The sequence below is a fragment of the Falco rusticolus genome, chromosome 4, assembly GCF_015220075.1.
Source record: "Falco rusticolus isolate bFalRus1 chromosome 4, bFalRus1.pri, whole genome shotgun sequence".
NCBI lineage: Eukaryota > Metazoa > Chordata > Aves > Falconiformes > Falconidae > Falco > Falco rusticolus.
This window is the reverse complement of record NC_051190.1, coordinates 75335462-75353121: the sequence shown is the minus strand read 5'-3', so window position 1 is coordinate 75353121 and position 17660 is coordinate 75335462. Positions and strand designations below refer to the sequence as shown.

The window sequence follows — 17660 nt, the reverse complement described above, 5'->3', positions numbered from 1 at the left end:
ACATGCATATTGCAGTTAATGTTTTCTTTGCAAATTATCTTCTCACCAGCTGATAGGGACATGCCCTCATGTGCCTTGATAGTTTACACCTCTGAATATATGCACGGCCCTAGTAGCGGCAGCTATGCAGCACACAAAGCGGAGCAGGGCCTACCTTAAGGAACATTTCCTTTTTACTAAATATGAACAGCCTTTTCTGTTCTTACAGCCATGCCGAGAACACCTACCGTCTTCAAAGACCTGACATGCCAGCTCCAGTATGCAGGAACTGCTTCCCTGACGCGCCTGGCGTGCCTCTATGGAGCTTTTGTAGAGTTTATTTAGCCATCATGAAACCACTGCAACAAGTGAACACAAGTTTTGATGCGATGCTTTTAGCTTTTGATACAGATGAAGGCATAAAGCGGCACCTCAAGACGAGAATCTAACGGAGTAAAGACGTTACCATTTTTTCAGTGTTTTACACAGAGGGTACTGAGACTAAAACTGATGAACAAAGAGATACAAAAGCTTTTGAAGGCTCACTGAAGCAGAGTTTTACTTGTTGCTGATCAATCACAAAATACAGGATTTGCTCCACAGCACAGTGTAGTGGTACTTCAAGCCAAACTGTACAGTAAACATGACAGTCAAACAGTCACAGGAACCACATTTCAGTGCTGGGATTGTCTCCCACACTTGCATGGGGCTGCCAACAGCAGTCCCAACATTGTGCTGGATTGTGCACATTCTTCAGGAGAGGCATGTCTCCAAACACTTGATGCCCCTCTTGCTCTTCCCAAACTGTGGTGCTGGCAGCAGTTTAGATTCAGAAACACTGAGCTCTACCTGTGCAGGTGGGAAAAGTATCGAAGGCTCCCCAGGCCATCGATTTAATTGTACTTTTCTAGCTTGGTACCTCACTAGAAGCAAGATTCCCATATTAGCACAACATCCTGCTCAGGCTTCTTAGATGAGCTAGGCTGGGGCAAATCCTGCACTAAAATGGCTATGCTGCTCCCAGCACCTGCCCTTGCTCTGTGGTCCTGCACAACATTGCGCCACACAGTCTTCAGACCTTCATGATTTCCGTAAGGGTACATGAAACAATCTGTTTGGAAATTCAGAGCTTAGTTTGATCCCTTTTAACTGTATTACTATAACATAGCATCAGCAATCTTATCTGCTGAGTACTGAAAAGGTGGTCAAAATGTTTATTATTAAAATAAAAGCCATGACAACCAATGATAAGTATGCACTGACATGAAACAGAGATAAAAGTACCAGTGTTTGATTCTTTGGTACTGCTATTAATGTCAATGTAAAAGAGGTCAGAGCCCCATTTGGAAAGCTGTAGAGGTAAGTTTATTCAGGGCATTCCAGGAAGGTACTAACAACCCTGACTCGTCTGAACTAATTCTCACTTGACAGCTGCACAGATGCCATTAGCTGGAAAGCAGCCAAGATGAATAGCATTTCATGAATAAAAGTGAATGTAACAAATGAAGGCTCTAACAGTATAGGCAACTAGTTGTTTGGGGTTTTTTCTATTTTAATCAATATAGATTTACCTCTAAGTATATAGGTTTTTTATACCTGGTACATTTTTAAAAGAATCTACTGACCCAGTAAGTAAACCATAATTATATTTGCATCTCCAGAACTTCTCAGAATGGAAAATTAAGACACTTACTTAAACTGCTCATAAATCACATGAGGTTTCAGAGGCTCAGTTTGGTCACACCTAACCAGAAGTGATCCAACCTCTCATGGCAATTCACATTTGATAATAGTCATTAAGCTCAGTCACAACTAGATCATAAAATCATTTGTATGTGTCATCACTGAATGTAACTCAAGACAATTAGATACAAGTCTATTTCTCCCTGAATCTTTCTGCACTATATTTGATGCATTTCAGTTTCAGATGTATTACTGTATTTCTACAACACTGCTTGTGACATCCAGCTTGAAAGCTTTGCTTCATATAGGAAGCAGAACATTAACACCCTTACAGAACACAACACCTTTAAAAATTGAATTTGCTTGATTTCAGCTTTAAATGCTAAGCTTGAAGAGAATCAATCAATACAGAACAGACTTAACAGTAGCCTGAGTTTTGTTTTTCTGTAGTCCGACATGCACCTGGGCTAGCTCTTGCTCTGATGCCTCAGAATAAATACGCTGGGCTACAAAACTTTCTAGAGAAACCCAGTTCCAACTATCGAGACCTTGAGGCATGAAGATAGTCAATACTGTTCACTGACAATATTGCAGATATTTCACCCACTTGTTCTGTAACATTTTGATACAGAAAAAGGTTTACATTTGACACAAGGCATCTTTTTCCTAGCATCAAATGAATCAAGAACTATGGAGTCCGCACAGCAGACATTAAAGAGAAGAAAAATAAGCTTATTTAAACAGCAAATATACAATATATGTCCAGTGATAGCATACTCTAGGCTACTGAGAATGTGGCTTTCTGCAATACGATCACGTAACTAACTTAATTCCTGGGAATTCTGAGGTTGTGATATTCCAAGCAACATGACTGCTGGGTACAGTGTTCTGTTACTGCTAAAACTGCAACTGAATCTTTAAACTAAGAGAAGAATACCTGAAGTACTTCACATAATTTCACTCAGTTGTCAGCAGTTTCTCCCAGATACAGGTATTCCCCAGAAAAGGTATTTCCTAATAAATTTTAATCAGAACATGCCTTACCCTTTTGCACTTGAATGAAACTAGCAATTACTTCTTTTTGATTTTATATCCCACCACCAATCAGCTATTTTAATTCTTTTAGCATCCCAATTAGCCCACTATTAAAGATAATAATTATGGAAAACATAGTGTAATACTTGCACCACAACAAACTAATACTGAATATGCTATATTTATAGTTTACTGGAAGATCTTTGCTTGCTGTAAGTGCAATTAATGAATAACAACAAGATGGTGGTGACACCTAATCAGAAGCTTTTGATTATTTTGAAATTCTTTAAAGGGCGTGAATCTTCTGATCAAGGCGCATGTTTTTTAAAGGCCTTCTTTGTGCACCTCAGCAAGTTGAACAGAGTATCCTTGGAAAACAAATAGACCTAAAAATAATTACTAATACCCCAATCATTTTATGAGCTAGTATTTCACCAGAAAATGAAGAAAATATATCTTTAATCCTGAACAAGAACTCTTCAAGGTTTATGTTCTCTATAAACCTTTCACTGGGAACTGAAAATATAAGTTAGTAATGCAATAAATGCCCTAACAAATATATCAGATTTTTCACTTAATGCTTTTTACAGGCTTAAACCAAACTGAGTGAAAGAAAATCACCTTTTACAGTCTGACTCTTAAAGGAAGAATGCCTTTCTGTTATGCTTTTTAAAAGAAGGCATGGTGAATTTATATCAACTTCACTGAATCTTGGGGCATGATAAAAGGAAGAAAATACGGCAGCGGAGTTAACATTCCATAGGATTCTTTCTTCACATATTTATTTCCTCACTGGCTGGACATAAGGAAAAAAAAAAAAAGGAGGGAATAACCCCCGCTCCCCCTCAACACAGAAACAGCTGAAAAAAAACTTTGGCACACAATGCAGTCAAAGCTCAGTGCTTTTCCTCCTCCCAGCCTCAACAACATGGATTATTTCTTGCCAAAGAAATTCAAGCAAAAGGTACTCCAAAGAAAAAACAACCAAACTCTGATTTTCAAATTTGTAAAGTGAGTGCAGCCACTAGAGCAGTAAACAAAGTTTCCTGTATCTTCCCTTATTAAATGAGTACAGAAAGAAAAACCAGCTGTCTTTTTGGACCTACTGCCTTTTGAAAACTAAAAGGAGACAGAACTAAGTTCTAGTAAATAAACATTAGCACTGCCTTATAAATCTCTGCCCTCTTGTCTGGTATTTTATCATCTTTGGTTGAGAAGTCTTAATTTCATTCTAATGTAAATAAGAACTGGTCTGTTTGCTCAGTATTTCAAAAAGAATTTGCTGCAAGGTTGCAGCGTGCAGGCAGTGCCCTGAGAAGGGTGACCTCACTTTAGTCTGTGAAGCCAAAGATCATTTATCACAGTTAACCTACAAATCTGTCTTGCTGGGGCCTCAGATCCGTCAGCCACTTGGAAGCAGCTACTTGTCCTGTCCTCCCACAGCTCCCTAAAACATTGGATGGGTCTGATCTTTTCTATTATTGTATACCCCTCAGCTAATAAAATATATTTTTATGGATTGGAACAAACAGGAGTACTTTGTATTTATTTATACAGCTCATTAAAGGTGAATGGAGATTTGGAGGCAGAGAGAATGCCCCAAGCTTTAGAAAGCTCAGGAAGACAGACTCCAGGCATATGCATGTATTTAACTTTATGTATATGAGTTGCCTGGCTGAACCCAATGAGACTAAGCAATTATGTACATGTAGGCATCCTGGTCTTTTTGCAACTACACTCCTAAACTAAAATATGACAGGGAAATGATGCAGAACTAGTAAACATTGAGAGGAAGAGACCAAGATGGTTATAATGGGCATACTGGCAATATATTCAAAGCTATGCAGTCAAAAATATTATGTATTATTAGACCTATATATTCAGACAGACTAACACCACACACAACTAGCTGGAGCTCCCTGACCTTCAGGTACTTGGTTCAGGTGACGACAGAAGAGAATGTAGGATGGGACACCACATTCACACCAGCATTGTAGTGCAGAAGGTGTCATTCCTTCGCCAGATTCACTCTCCTGATTTAACACACCACTCTCTCTCTTTACATTAATGGAGACAGGTATTTTCTAAAAGGAACATTAGGTCACCTTCCAGTAGGGAGAAGACAGCAGACTGCAAATCCAGTGCCTGATACCAACAGCAGTAATACTTGTTAAGAAACAAATGTGCTTGTGCCAATCTGTTAAAAGCCTGAATTTGACTTTGAACATGAGCAGGGAAAAAAAAAAAAGAGTGTAACTACCCAAGGGTTTCCTAAGCACAGAGACCACTTTAGAAGGAGAAAATAGTGAATCTCTCTCTAGTACACAATTTGGAGAAAAAGTAACATGATTTTGCATTGATTTTTTTTTATTTAAAGTGAAACATTACATACCCACACATATCTGTACTGAAGTGTCTTTTTAAAAAGTTACTCAGATTTAACACAAGAGTTTATGCCTTTTTAAGTGTACAGGTTGGCGGTGAATTGAACTACACATTCCACATATTTTAGCTATCAATTACTGAAATACGTGGATTTTAAGTGCTTGTACTCACATATGTGTGAGGATGCAGTGCTATCTGACACTCATAAATTGGCTTGCAGTAGGGAAGAACTCGATCCAGAGCTATTTTTGCAAATCCTAACCTGTCAAAGTAGCATGAAAGAGAGACAGCTAAGCAGGGAGTTGCTGCTATTTAGGCATAAATCAGCATAGGTGATTTAAGAACTGAAATCAAAATTGTTATCTATAATAGTGACCACCAAAGGTCAGAATTCCCAGAGAGCCAGCTATCACTAAAAACTGACTGCCAGTAGAGCTCATGACACTTCTAATGACCCAAAATAAGCAGGTGGATTTTAAAAAGATTTTGTACATGTGGAACTGCGAAATCCATGGAGCTCTGCAACACATCTGTTCATGTGTGCTGCCACCAAAGTGGGACAGGCAGGTAAAAAAACATCTGGGTCCCATTTTAGGGTCCTAATTGGTATTAAGCTTCTTTTGAGGTAGACAAGGACTAGTCCTAGCAGATTACCAATTGAGAAGCAGCAGCCTGGAGAAAAGGATCATAAACAACTGGTAAATGCGCTGCCTGGGCACAAGCCCATCTGATCCCAGAAAGGAAGACAGCAGTTGTGAGTCTGCCTGAATTATCTAGGGGGCAGGAGAAGGCCTAAATATGAGTAAGGCATCACTGACATAAGGAAAGGTAATAGCAGTAAATACACAACTTTGTGAAGGAAGAGAGAAAGAGGCATAACTATGGAGGATTTTGAAAAGGGTAAAAAGGAGCTCAAAAATGATGAGTGAAACAGCCAGTGTCGGGAGGGAGAGCTAAACAATCCACAAAAAAATAAACTGAATTTATTGGTTGTTTTTTATATGATCTGAAGAAGGGTGTTGGTCAGGAGAGGACATGAGAAGCATATTATAATAATCAAGATATGAGTGGCAGTTGGTTGGCGAAGAAAAAAGGTATCTTGGAAAAGCTGGAAAGAAAAAATTGTAACATATATATCAGTCTGGATGCATGGGATAGGAAAGGAAAGACAAAAACCATCCCTAAGGCTTCAGGCCTAGGTGGCAGAGGATGCTAGCATTACAGTGAGCGCAGAAACTTCCCAGGGAATATGCTCACGTGTGCACGGGGCAGGGAATACCCAGAATCTCTCTGCTGAAGCCTATATTGCTGAATTAAGCAGGCTAGGGAAAAGGCCTTACAGCTTGACTACTGAGTGTCCGTACTTTCCCCTGGATTATTCTGGCCCATGCCAACCAGGATTCTCCAAAAGCACTCCTAGACACAGTTCAGGGAACAACCCATGCCAGGGACTATTCCCAAAAGGTGGTACATACCAGGTTCCTACAAGCAGGGCATACAATATATTACCTTCAACCTTCCGCTAGAAAACACAATTCCCATGGTCTGCAACACGGGTCTTACGCGATCTTGGAAATTTTGAATTAAAAAAGTAAATACTGAACACCCTCAAAATAATAATTGCACCTGCAGCTGCATGGGGACCACATAAAGCCCACAGGATATGCATGCCCAAGTGTTACTTAGCGCTGCTGTAGCTAAGGTCTGCCACATGGCCTCGGGGCCAGAAGATAGTCCCTGGCTCTGCTTTAGTTAGCAGTACAGATGTAGGCTGTAGCTGACAGAAAAATGATATTCACCAAACACTATCTGTCAGCGTCTCAGGAAAGATTCATGCCCTCATGGTTGCAGAATAAAGCTTGACTCAAGGGCACTTTAAGGATCAAATATGAAAGAAATAAAAGGAATATAACACGATTCTACAAAAGTCATAATGCTGAAGGAAGGCCAATAACAATCTAGAGCATGATTTTTTCATGTCAGGGTGGTGAAATTAGTTTGAGGCACACTAGCAGTACACAGTAGTAAACAGAGCTTTAAGATTGCTATAGAATGTAACCGAAGAAGGCAATACAAAAATGATGGTCAATTCTTAACTTGCAATGGTGTTAAAGAGGAAAGCATAAATTTCATCTATTTTTACAAGATTTCCTTGGGTTTTGTACATTTGGGTCCAGACAATAGCAATATTTTAAAACTATTCTGGATTCCAAAAGAATAGGAATAAAAAAGCAAACAATACATTTACGAGAGTGTGACAGAAGTAAAAATGTTATTTTTTCCACTTAAATTCTTTGCAGTAAGAGTCTGAGTTTATAAATCCAACCAGAAAATACAGAACTTTTATTCATTTGTATTTCCATCCTCCTATTGCAGCAGTGATCATAAAACAAACACAGCTGGCATCTTTATTATTTTATTCACTGAAGGATTTAGCTGGACAAACATCACAAAGATGGTGGCTGCTTTCATTGCATTTATGATCAAATATGCTCCAGCATAAGATCAACTCTGTTACATCAATTATTATGAGATGTGAATAATTTAACACAAAGTTGTCTATTTGTAAATCAGATCTTACAGATATAAATACAGCTGAGGTTGCAGACAGTAGATATACACCATATTATACATTACACTATTTAAAAGGATGCATTTTTTTTGTGAATCACATTTAGTAATAAAAAATTGTCATTTACATTTTGTATCTAGTGAGCTGTTAATCCAAACAACATTTCAAAATTTTATTTTAAACTTCAATTAAATTTATCAAAGAACTTAACTGTTTTAGTGATGCCTTTCAAAATTACAGAATGTATGTCCTATAAAGGCTCGATTAAAAATGATACACAAATTACCATCACCATAATTTTTTTTTCCCCACAGGTTTTCACCAGTATCTGTTGTTCAGCATAATGCCAGGAAAGTTATAATAATTTTAACACAGAATGTGTGCCTAAGGATATGGGATTGACTCAATGCCTGAAAGAAAAAGGTCAGTTCCCTTTGGAACCACTTGCCTCTTTGCCCTCCAGCAATGACAGGTGCACCAGCCCTATGCCGAAGCTCGTTATTCACAGTGTGCTGCTGAAGATACATAATCTAACCTCTCCATTTTAATGCATCAGGAAGGATTATTGTCTCCCATCTTCCCATTTTGGCACTCAGGTCAAGCAGTCACTGAACACTATGATCTGCCCGCAGTCAGCATCTCTCACAAATTCTCAAACAATAGCTTCAAACTTTCTAAGCTAGATTATTTTTTAAAAAAATCACTAAATTTAATTACGAAAACTGTTTGGCTAGCAAATAACTTCAAGTTTTGAAACAAATAACTGTTTTTATTAATCTCCTACATGCCATGTGCTTTGGCATCACTAATTAAGAAAAATGCATGAAAAAGTGAAAATTCTTGTCCTATATGGCAGGAAAGAAGTCAGAAATCCGAAGGCCCATGAAGTGCCACAGCCAGAAACGAGGAAAGGAAGAAATTAAGAATTTCTTGACAAAATTGCAATGAATTTTGGGAGATGGTCACAGGAGATTCTCACAAACAGCAATATCTGAATACCTGTGATTACCATCCTACTGTAGAAAAGGTGGTAGTCAAAATTACACTGAAAAACCCACATCAAATCATCATAAAAGTCAGTAAGATAAGTATTTGTTTAAGGTAAAGAAACTTTGTGGTGTTTGTACCACTCCAGAAACCTTAACTACTGTCTGTAAGTCTTTGGCTGGCAAAGGAGCAAAGTGGCATGTTTTTTGAGATTAGCTTAAACTATCTACAGAGGTGACCAAACTCAGTAGCATTATTCATGTTATTACACTTACTGCCCATCTGCACCATCTTCCAAAATACATTTCTGAGACCCTATGATGAGAATCAGGGGGACTGCTGAGCTAAAGAAAAATTATCTGTAACACATGACAAAAATCAGTGGATAATACACCAACAGCAGTTGCTTAGCACTAAGCACTTTTGAGTGCCAGCCCAGTTCTTAAGGTGCCTACCATTTTGGAAAAACCTTGCCTTTAACGGCTACATAAAAATAATGGGAGACCCAGCAGTAAGGTCTACTTCACTGATATTACTGCCTTCACAGCATGTCTTCAATTCCTCAGACAAACATATTTAAAACAAATCTCAGAGACTCAATTTTGCCAGCAGTGTCATCATCTGGGGAAGAAAGATTTCTGCAGAGAGACCAACAGTACAGAACTCCAGCAAAGGGCACAATTAGGAATGTGAGGATATAATGATGCCTGGTGCCTCTGATCAGAAAGTATTAGACTTCAAACCAAGAAATGAACACAGAGACTATGGAAATATATGAGTAACAGACTCCCCAAAACATAATTCTGAGAAATTACTAAAACATTGGCATGTAGAAACGCGTAAGGAGAAAGAACAACTGGAAACATCTGAAAAGAGTTGATCAGTAAGTACTCAAAAACGTTAATGAAGAACATACTTTGAAAAAAAACCCCACAAAAAACCCCAAAACCCATACCTGGAAACACCAAATAAACATGTCTATCTGATATATGTCTCAATATCTTAAGGAATTCTTAAGGAATTAGTGAGGATAGCAAACAAATGTAGGGCACCTTTTAAAAGTCTTCCCAGGAAATCTACACAAGTAGAGTTAGTTCTCTTTCCTCATTTTTCTTCACAGGCTTATAAGTTACTGTAACATTAGTTAATTTTGCTCTGCATTCTGAAGTATTGTACTAGACTTAGAAAAAAGATATATATAAACATACTTCCTTTCTGGTTTTCAAATAAGGAAAAGAATCTTGGCAAATATTTGCTGGACATTGACACACAACACAGAAGCAAAATATAGACAATACAAACAAAACAGATGATATGGAAGCAAAATTAGTTTTAGGAACAAAACTAAGACAAAATGGCAATCAAAAGAAGTGATGACTAATGAATAAGATGTTAGATTACCTGTTTTAATTTTAAAAATTGACTTAATCATTGATGGAAGAAAGCAATGAGAGATAAGGTTTGATACAATTTCTCTAAAAAAATCTTATTTTGTAGACAAACTCCAAAGAGCTGGGATGTGATACAGCATCTCATAGACTGAAAACTGGCTGACAGACCACAAGCAAAGGGTAATGATGAGTGGCAATGCACGGAGTTGGAAGGGAAGTGTCCAGCTGTGTGCCAGAGGGATTAGTGTTAGTCACAGTTTTATTTAACATCTTTATTAATGACCTGGACTACGCACTGCATACTGAATCAATTCTTAGATGAAACTAAATGTTGAAAACACCACAGCAGACAAAGCAGCTAACAGAAGTCAGATATGTCAGCAGACAATCTACAAATAAGATAGTGCATAGAGAACTACAAACAATTACTTCCAGGGAAAAGTAACCCAAAATATGGATCAGTTCAGCGATAATAATGCCAACAAACTCTAGCCCAGTTGCAGAAACTGAAATAAATGTTGCAGAAGACAACCAAGAACATCCATGTGCATTGGGGCTATATTTTCACAGCTGTTGTGGAAGAGAAAGGTGAAGGACAGCCACAATGTAGCTTGACTAATGAAAGAGCATAGTTATTAGTATTCCAAAAAAGAGGACAAAGGTTTTTGTGGTCCAGTTTAAGAGATTTATTTTTAACTGGACCAAGAGGATGTAACACAATATCCAAAGCTTAGCAACACAAAGGAGGGGGAATTTAAAATAAAGCAAAAATAAATTTAATGTCAGGATAAACATTCTATGAATGAGGTCTGTTAGGAATAACCTCCCCTCAAAGTTTTAAAAGGTATATAACATTAGAGGAAATTACAGTTGCTCCAATTTGAAAGAAACAGTCAAATATAAATTGTGAAGATTTTTTCGACTTGGCAAAAGGATAAATGGGGAAACTAGAGAACTTTCTCAGCCATTGGCTTCAGTCTGCATCGTATAATTCATTACCATAAAACTGACAAAGCCTGCGGTGCGTTTCAGCTTGGCACCAGGCGGTCCTGCCTGGGCTGAGAACTTTGCCCGCTGCAGGGCTACAGCCGCGCCACGCCAGGAGCAGGTGACACAGGGCTCGGTGGGCGCAACGCACAGCAGCCAGCACCCGAGTGCAAACATGCAGCTTCCATCTGCCTGAAGCCGATTTAATAAACCGCATTACGTAGGGAAATAAACAAAAACCCCTAACGTTAGGGGAAATATTTGTAGCAAAAATCCTGGGCCGCTGCCGGCTCCCCTCCACTGCAGTCGCGGCCGCCGTACCGCCCGGCCCACAGCGCCCCCTAGCGGCGACAGCGCCACCCGGCCGGCCCATAGGGCCGCCCGCCGCCGCCCGGCCGACCCATAGCGCCCCCCGCCGCCCGGGAGGGGCGCGGCACGGCCGCCCGCTACCGGACACTATACAAGTTATTTTTTTATAAGGAGAGTGTAATAACTTTGCTATCCGGGAAATGGCTTCTTGTTTGGATCGCAGGTTAACAGGCGTTCTCTCATGATACGATTCCTAAGGTCCCTCAGGCAAAAGATAACGACGGATAAAGCGGTACTTACAGGAAATAGGAAACAAAACGGGAACTTAAAAAGTTTTTTTCAGTACAACTGAAGTATCACTGCAAATCATCAGGAGGCGGAGGTAGGTTTATATGCCTCTAAATCATAAATACTTCTACAAAATCTCTTCCTTTTATGTCCAGTTTCCCGCTCCCCCCACTCATTCCTCAAATGCAGGTGAGGGGACCGCTGCCGTGCAGCCTCCACGGGCGTGAACTGCGCACGGTCGTACACATACAGCTGTCTTCTGCACAGGTACAGTTTTAAATTCTTATTGCTTGGGTTTATCCATCAGAGATGTTTTAGCTTTTTGTTTTTACTGTGCTTGAGAGCTTGAATATTCTTTCAGTGGCACTACAGACTACATTACAATGTGCAATGCTGGTGACCGGACAGGAGGTGAAGGGGATAAAAGTGACAAATAGAAGAGAGTTTTGCCTTTAGTCAATAACCTACGAAGGCAAATATTTTCTTAAAAATAAAAACCAAACAACAGAACCCCAAACCAAAAACTCTTCCCAAGTCTTAGCTCTAAACAATTCCATAGTCTGTGTCATGCTTGAAATAAAATACAGACTCAAAATACATGGACTCCTCTCTATTCACTCTCTTTGCTTTCTTCAAAAAAAGTTTTCCTGGAATAAGAGTCCCAAAACAGGCCATGCTATCCTGGAATACAATTTTTAAATGCCCTAGCCTCAGGAAAGGAAGTCTCAAGTACAGAGGCCATCTTGTTAAAGGAAGAAATCCCCAACAGTGGGACTAACTGTGAGAATAAAGTGTTATTTGTATAATAAATACTGCCAGGTTGGGGAATTACTAAGTAGTCGTCCTATTTATGCAGAGCAGAATTTGTTTTCAACTGCACCTTTCCTTTCCAACTTGATTTCTCACAATATGACCCATTATGACAGAAGGATCTGAAAAAGCTTTTTATATCCTACCAAATATACACAAGGATAATTATTTCTCTTTTGTTATTCTTCTGTAAGAGTTTATTATTGTGGAGAAGCTTTTGCAAACTGAAAGAGGTTGCATTGCATTCTGAAGGCAGAGCTGTTCTTGGTTTTATTGTATAGAGATAATCAAACAGAAAAGTTCAGGGAAAAAGGTGAAAATATAATTCATTATGAACTCTACAGGAAGATCAGATTACCACATCTTAATTCTTTTTAGACCAGTATTTTAGAAACACATTCCACAATGTATTAGGTTATGCAATGCAGGTGAAGCTTCATACTAGATAGAAGTAAATGGCAATGCAAGTTTTGTTTCCTAACTATAAAGATTTCTACAGTATTTATAAATCACATCTTGGCTAGTAAATATTCTCTTTACAGTCTTTAGGTCATTTGAGAACCAGTGAAGAAATTCAGTGTGAACGTCTCCAAAGAACTTAATTCATTTTAAGTGATAGTTACATTATTTCCCTCAAATACTTCCCAAAAGTAGCCTGTAATATTGACCGATTTTATTCCAAGAATTTTAGGGATCTGACTTCTTACAACATGAGCCTGCTGGCTGGCTTGTTGTTGCTGTCACATTCCACACTTTCAGCTAATTTCCAGTTAGACTGGGAATTAAAGAGCCACTGGCTTGTGTCCGTCATAGTTCCATTGTCTGGCTCTGCCTTTAAAATGCACATCTCATGGAAGCTGGTGTAGTCAGTCAGATGCAATTATTTTGCCCCAATCTACCATCTGTGGCTTTTTGGGGGGTTGATGTTGGAGTTGTTTGCCTCTGTTCATTCTGCCTTACAGAGCTCTGTAGGTGTTTGGAACTGTGTTATTCTTCCTCCTAGTAACCTCTCCTTACCTAAATTGAATCGTAATATATGTTCTGAGGTAAGCCTCTTTGAAGACTTCTAAACCACATTCTCACTTTCCCATGTTAAGACCTCAAAATATATATGCAAACAAGATAAAGGGCCACACTGTGCCTTAAAGATGGAACAGCAGATGGTGAAAGTTTCATCATGTTTATAAAATTAGTGTTTTCATACAGTCCGGGAGCATGAACTCCAATGTTGTGCTCTGTTTTACAGTTTCTATGGCAGTTTCTGTGTGACAAACTCCTTAATTTCTTTAATCTCAACCTCCCTCTATAAAATGCAGTAACAGGACTTCACCTCAGAGATGTTTAAAAACACATGTAAATCCTTCCAAGACTATAAATACTGTTATAGAAGGCATATCTTTCAAAGGCACTAACATGTCAAAAGGATGTAACTCTGTAACAAAACCAATACCTACTTAAAAACAAAAGGCTGTTACGTTTTTCTCCACATCTTAGGTCTCACGTTTATCCCAACTACCCTTAAAACAATTCTATTTCAAATGGGACGTTTTTGTGCTATCAACAGTCTTCAACAAATTAAATCAGGATGTTAAAAAAAATTTTTTTAAGATTAGAGATTGCTGCTTTTTGAAACACGCTAATAAAGAAAGCAAATTTTTAGAATGAATCAGTCTGTCCACGTGTCAGTTTTATAGCTGAATTATAAACCCTTGGGAATACGATGTCTATAAGAAATAACTACAGCTGTACAAGCAATAGACTCTAATACAGCACAAAGATATTTATGCTAGAAAAAGAGAAAATCCTTTACATTTTAAACGTAAATGATACATAATTTTGAAGCACTGAATATTTCCTATTATAGTAGAAGCACACATATGAAGTCCTGAGCTCTATGCCATTGCTTTCAGTTTTTCAATCCCTTCATTTATGCTGAAAAATTGCAAATCCTTTATGCATGGAGCATTGAAAACGTAGAAATATTTTTGAAGAGGCTTCTCAGAAATTAAAAAGCTCTGGTCTTCTTTGAGTCAGCCTGTGATGTGATCATAACTTGTGTCAATTATGAAATCTCAGAGACTGAGGGTTTGTTTTAAGCAAACTAGGGTTTGTTCTTGTTTTGTATTTTAAGAAAACAGAAATGTCATGCAACATTCTTGAAGGAAAATGAGATAGCTTCTAAAATTCAGATCTATTATTGCACTTATTCATACACAGCAAATACTGCTGGGCTTAACTGCTGTTAAACTATAGAAAAACACTCGGTCCGTGGCTGCAGAATGGATGGAATAGCATGCCAGTTATCTGTTCACATTACTTATGCATATATATATCCCCAAGCAAATACATTCACATCAATATTAGTTTCCTTGTCCCTCTTCCCCAACCCAGTTCTAATTGCCTATGTTGTAATATAATTGCTTCTTCCAAGCTTTTGGATTTCATTAACTATTTTCAAAGAAAAAATGAACTTGCAAGTTGGTTCATTGTTAAAGGACAGAAAACAGGCAATTCTAGTGGCTTACTTTTTAAAATGAAAGCTGTAACTTTCAGGGAATTATAGTATTCCAAGCAGTAAGACTGAGGAAGAGTTAAACACTGCAAGATGCCTGCAAAGATAACAAGAACTGGCAAAACTGTTTGAGATATTCACAAAAGCCAAGTAAGTGAAGCTAATCTTCCTGTTGCTCCCCCTAGAGTATACAGGAGACGCACTCTTCTACAAAAGCCACCAAACTTGGCTCCCAGCCTGAACTGGACAAGGCAGAAACTTTTCTACAGACTGTGGAAAGTCAAACTCAGGCAGGTGATAAACCTTTGTGAAGGCCTGCACTGGATTCATTGCCAGCTTCATGTGTCTCATTGCAGGAATCATAAAGTTAGTCCTAACCATAGAGGATCTAGTAGTAACACAGACCGAGCTACAGGGTCACGAAAGATGCCTGGCACTGCAGAAATACAGGTTCTGATTCAAATGATGAACATCGATGGTATTACACCCAAGAGCTAGCACCTAACTTTAACTATGATCCCATTGTATTAACAGATTTCACCTCCCTCAGTTAACCACTATTTCAGGTTGTTTTAAATGAAAAATACCTTTGTGCTTCAGTCCAAAACACTGGACTGAACTGGCCTGGGAAGAAGCAGAGCAAAAAGTCATAGAATGGCAAAGTATAAACCTCATCAACCTCTTGGGCAAGTGACCATGCTATGAATTTTACAGCTGTAGATACACTCCATTGCTAATAAATTAGGATATTGAAAAAGGGTTTGTCATTAACTTTTTTCTTATAACAAGGAAGTTCCTTCAACCAAAACATTTCATTATCTTCAACTTCAGTAGTGAACTTGTACGAGGAGATGTTTCAGTCTCTTGGTAATTTATCTCAACTCCCTGGTACACTACTAACAAGACAGCCAGTTGGTACCAACAATAAAATTTGAAATGAGTATCAGAAAGAAAATAGTAATGCTGGTGCAGCAAAGGCTTAGCTTCATTGCAAAAAATTTTGGTCAAAAGAGAGTGGAGAAAAATTGTAACAATTTTTCTGGCAAGACAAGCTGTTGACATAGATGTTTTCCTGCTTATTGAACTCAAACTGTGTATGCTTTCTTCAAAATATGAGATGTTAATCACTCAATACAGTGCTACCCAAATATCCTGTCTACAAAGATCCTTCATGTGTTGAGAAATCTTCTAGTAAACTTTACACAGATGATCGGTTAAGCATTCCTGGCTTACTAGGCAACATTTCTGGATTCTGAGTGTAACAGCTTTGTATCATCTGTGTCATCTGTCCATCTGATGTAAATGTGACAAGTCAGGGAACATTAAAAGGGGGAAAAAAAGGGTGGTGAATTCGCATTCCGTTTTTTCAGTCATGATAATTAAAATATACAACAGTACAGTCATCAACTTACAGCAATGACCAGATGGACCTGGCAACAGGGAAAGATTATGTGGAAACAACACTCAGAAGTTGATTAGAAACATAATACTTAAAAGTCTCTTAATTGTTATAGATGAACAGAGAAAACAAGATGCAAAACTGATGGCCCAAAGCAATAACACAGCACCTGTAAATGAGCTCGATACACTTGCCAACTGACATCCCCAAGAAGGAGCCATGACAATATACAGTTTCTGCCTATTTACAGGTAATTGGCAATTGAAAAACTTTCAAAACTGGCAGAAGTAGACTAGAATAATACTTCAGTAATTCCATATTTATCCTGTAATTAAAAAGGATAGAGCTATTATAAGTTAACTATGATAACTTTGGCTTGGCATGAATCATACGCTTGGAGAGTCAAAAGAGTAATTTTTTTAAAAAAAAACAACCAACAACTTACTTATTCCATGCTTGTCTAAGGTTTTTAGGGCTGTACTGTGTAAACCGTTCTGTAAGAAAAAGAAGAGGCACATTTAATTATTTACACTAAAACCAGGGTTATTTTTTTTTCAAATATGTTTATCTACCATCAATTTTCATCATTTCTATGTAACTACTGAAGCTCAAGTCCCAAGACAGGGAAAGAAAACTAGCATAGGTGCAACTGCCACAGAAATAGGGAGAAAAAAAAATCTCCCCAAAGCCAAGACCCCAACTTGTTAAAAAAAACCAAACCAAACCAAACCATCACGACCTAAAGCTCATTTACTGCAGCTTCAACAGAAATGGCAATTTTTACAATTATTTCTAAAGTAGTTTTTGACTGCGAGGGAAAAATAAAAGAAGCCTGAAATGTAGTTTGGGGTTTTTTTTCTTCATCATAAATACAATTCTATGCCACCTCACTGTCACATTTTTATGCTTCTCAGGAGGTATAAGAGTAAGCACGGGTCTGTGTGACACATAGGGACATGCAAAATATGATGGCCGCATAAGGGTCCATTTTCTAAAGAACACATAAATAACAAGAAGTAACAAGTACAATGACAGCTTATTTACTCAAACATTAAGTTCTTAAGTTCAGATAGAATTACTTTCCCTCTAATACCCAAGAAGATGCTTCCCCTGCAGCTGGACTCTAATTGGCAAAAGATGCTGCTATGATAGCTGCTGCAGAAGTGAAGAGCCAGTACTGTCAGCTCTAAGTGCCTCTCAGGAATAAACAAATGCAGTCCAGCTGGAGAATACAGCAACATTTTCCATGAAGCCTCACTGCACTGAAATCCTGCCATGTAGACTGGTACTTCCCCTGGCCAGCTACCATAGTGTGATGGCATT

The 17660-nt window shown here is 38.3% G+C and overlaps 1 protein-coding gene across 2 annotated transcripts in view; it reads right to left on the bottom strand.

The window, feature by feature from the left end:
• Positions 1–17660, bottom strand: part of CDK14 (cyclin dependent kinase 14) — a 316491-nt gene that overhangs the window by 73416 nt on the left and 225415 nt on the right. For both annotated transcript variants that reach the window (XM_037386401.1, XM_037386402.1), the window contains one exon: positions 16783–16831. In XM_037386401.1, the coding sequence (XP_037242298.1) occupies positions 16783–16831 (49 nt within the window). The remainder of the gene's footprint in view (positions 1–16782; positions 16832–17660) is intronic.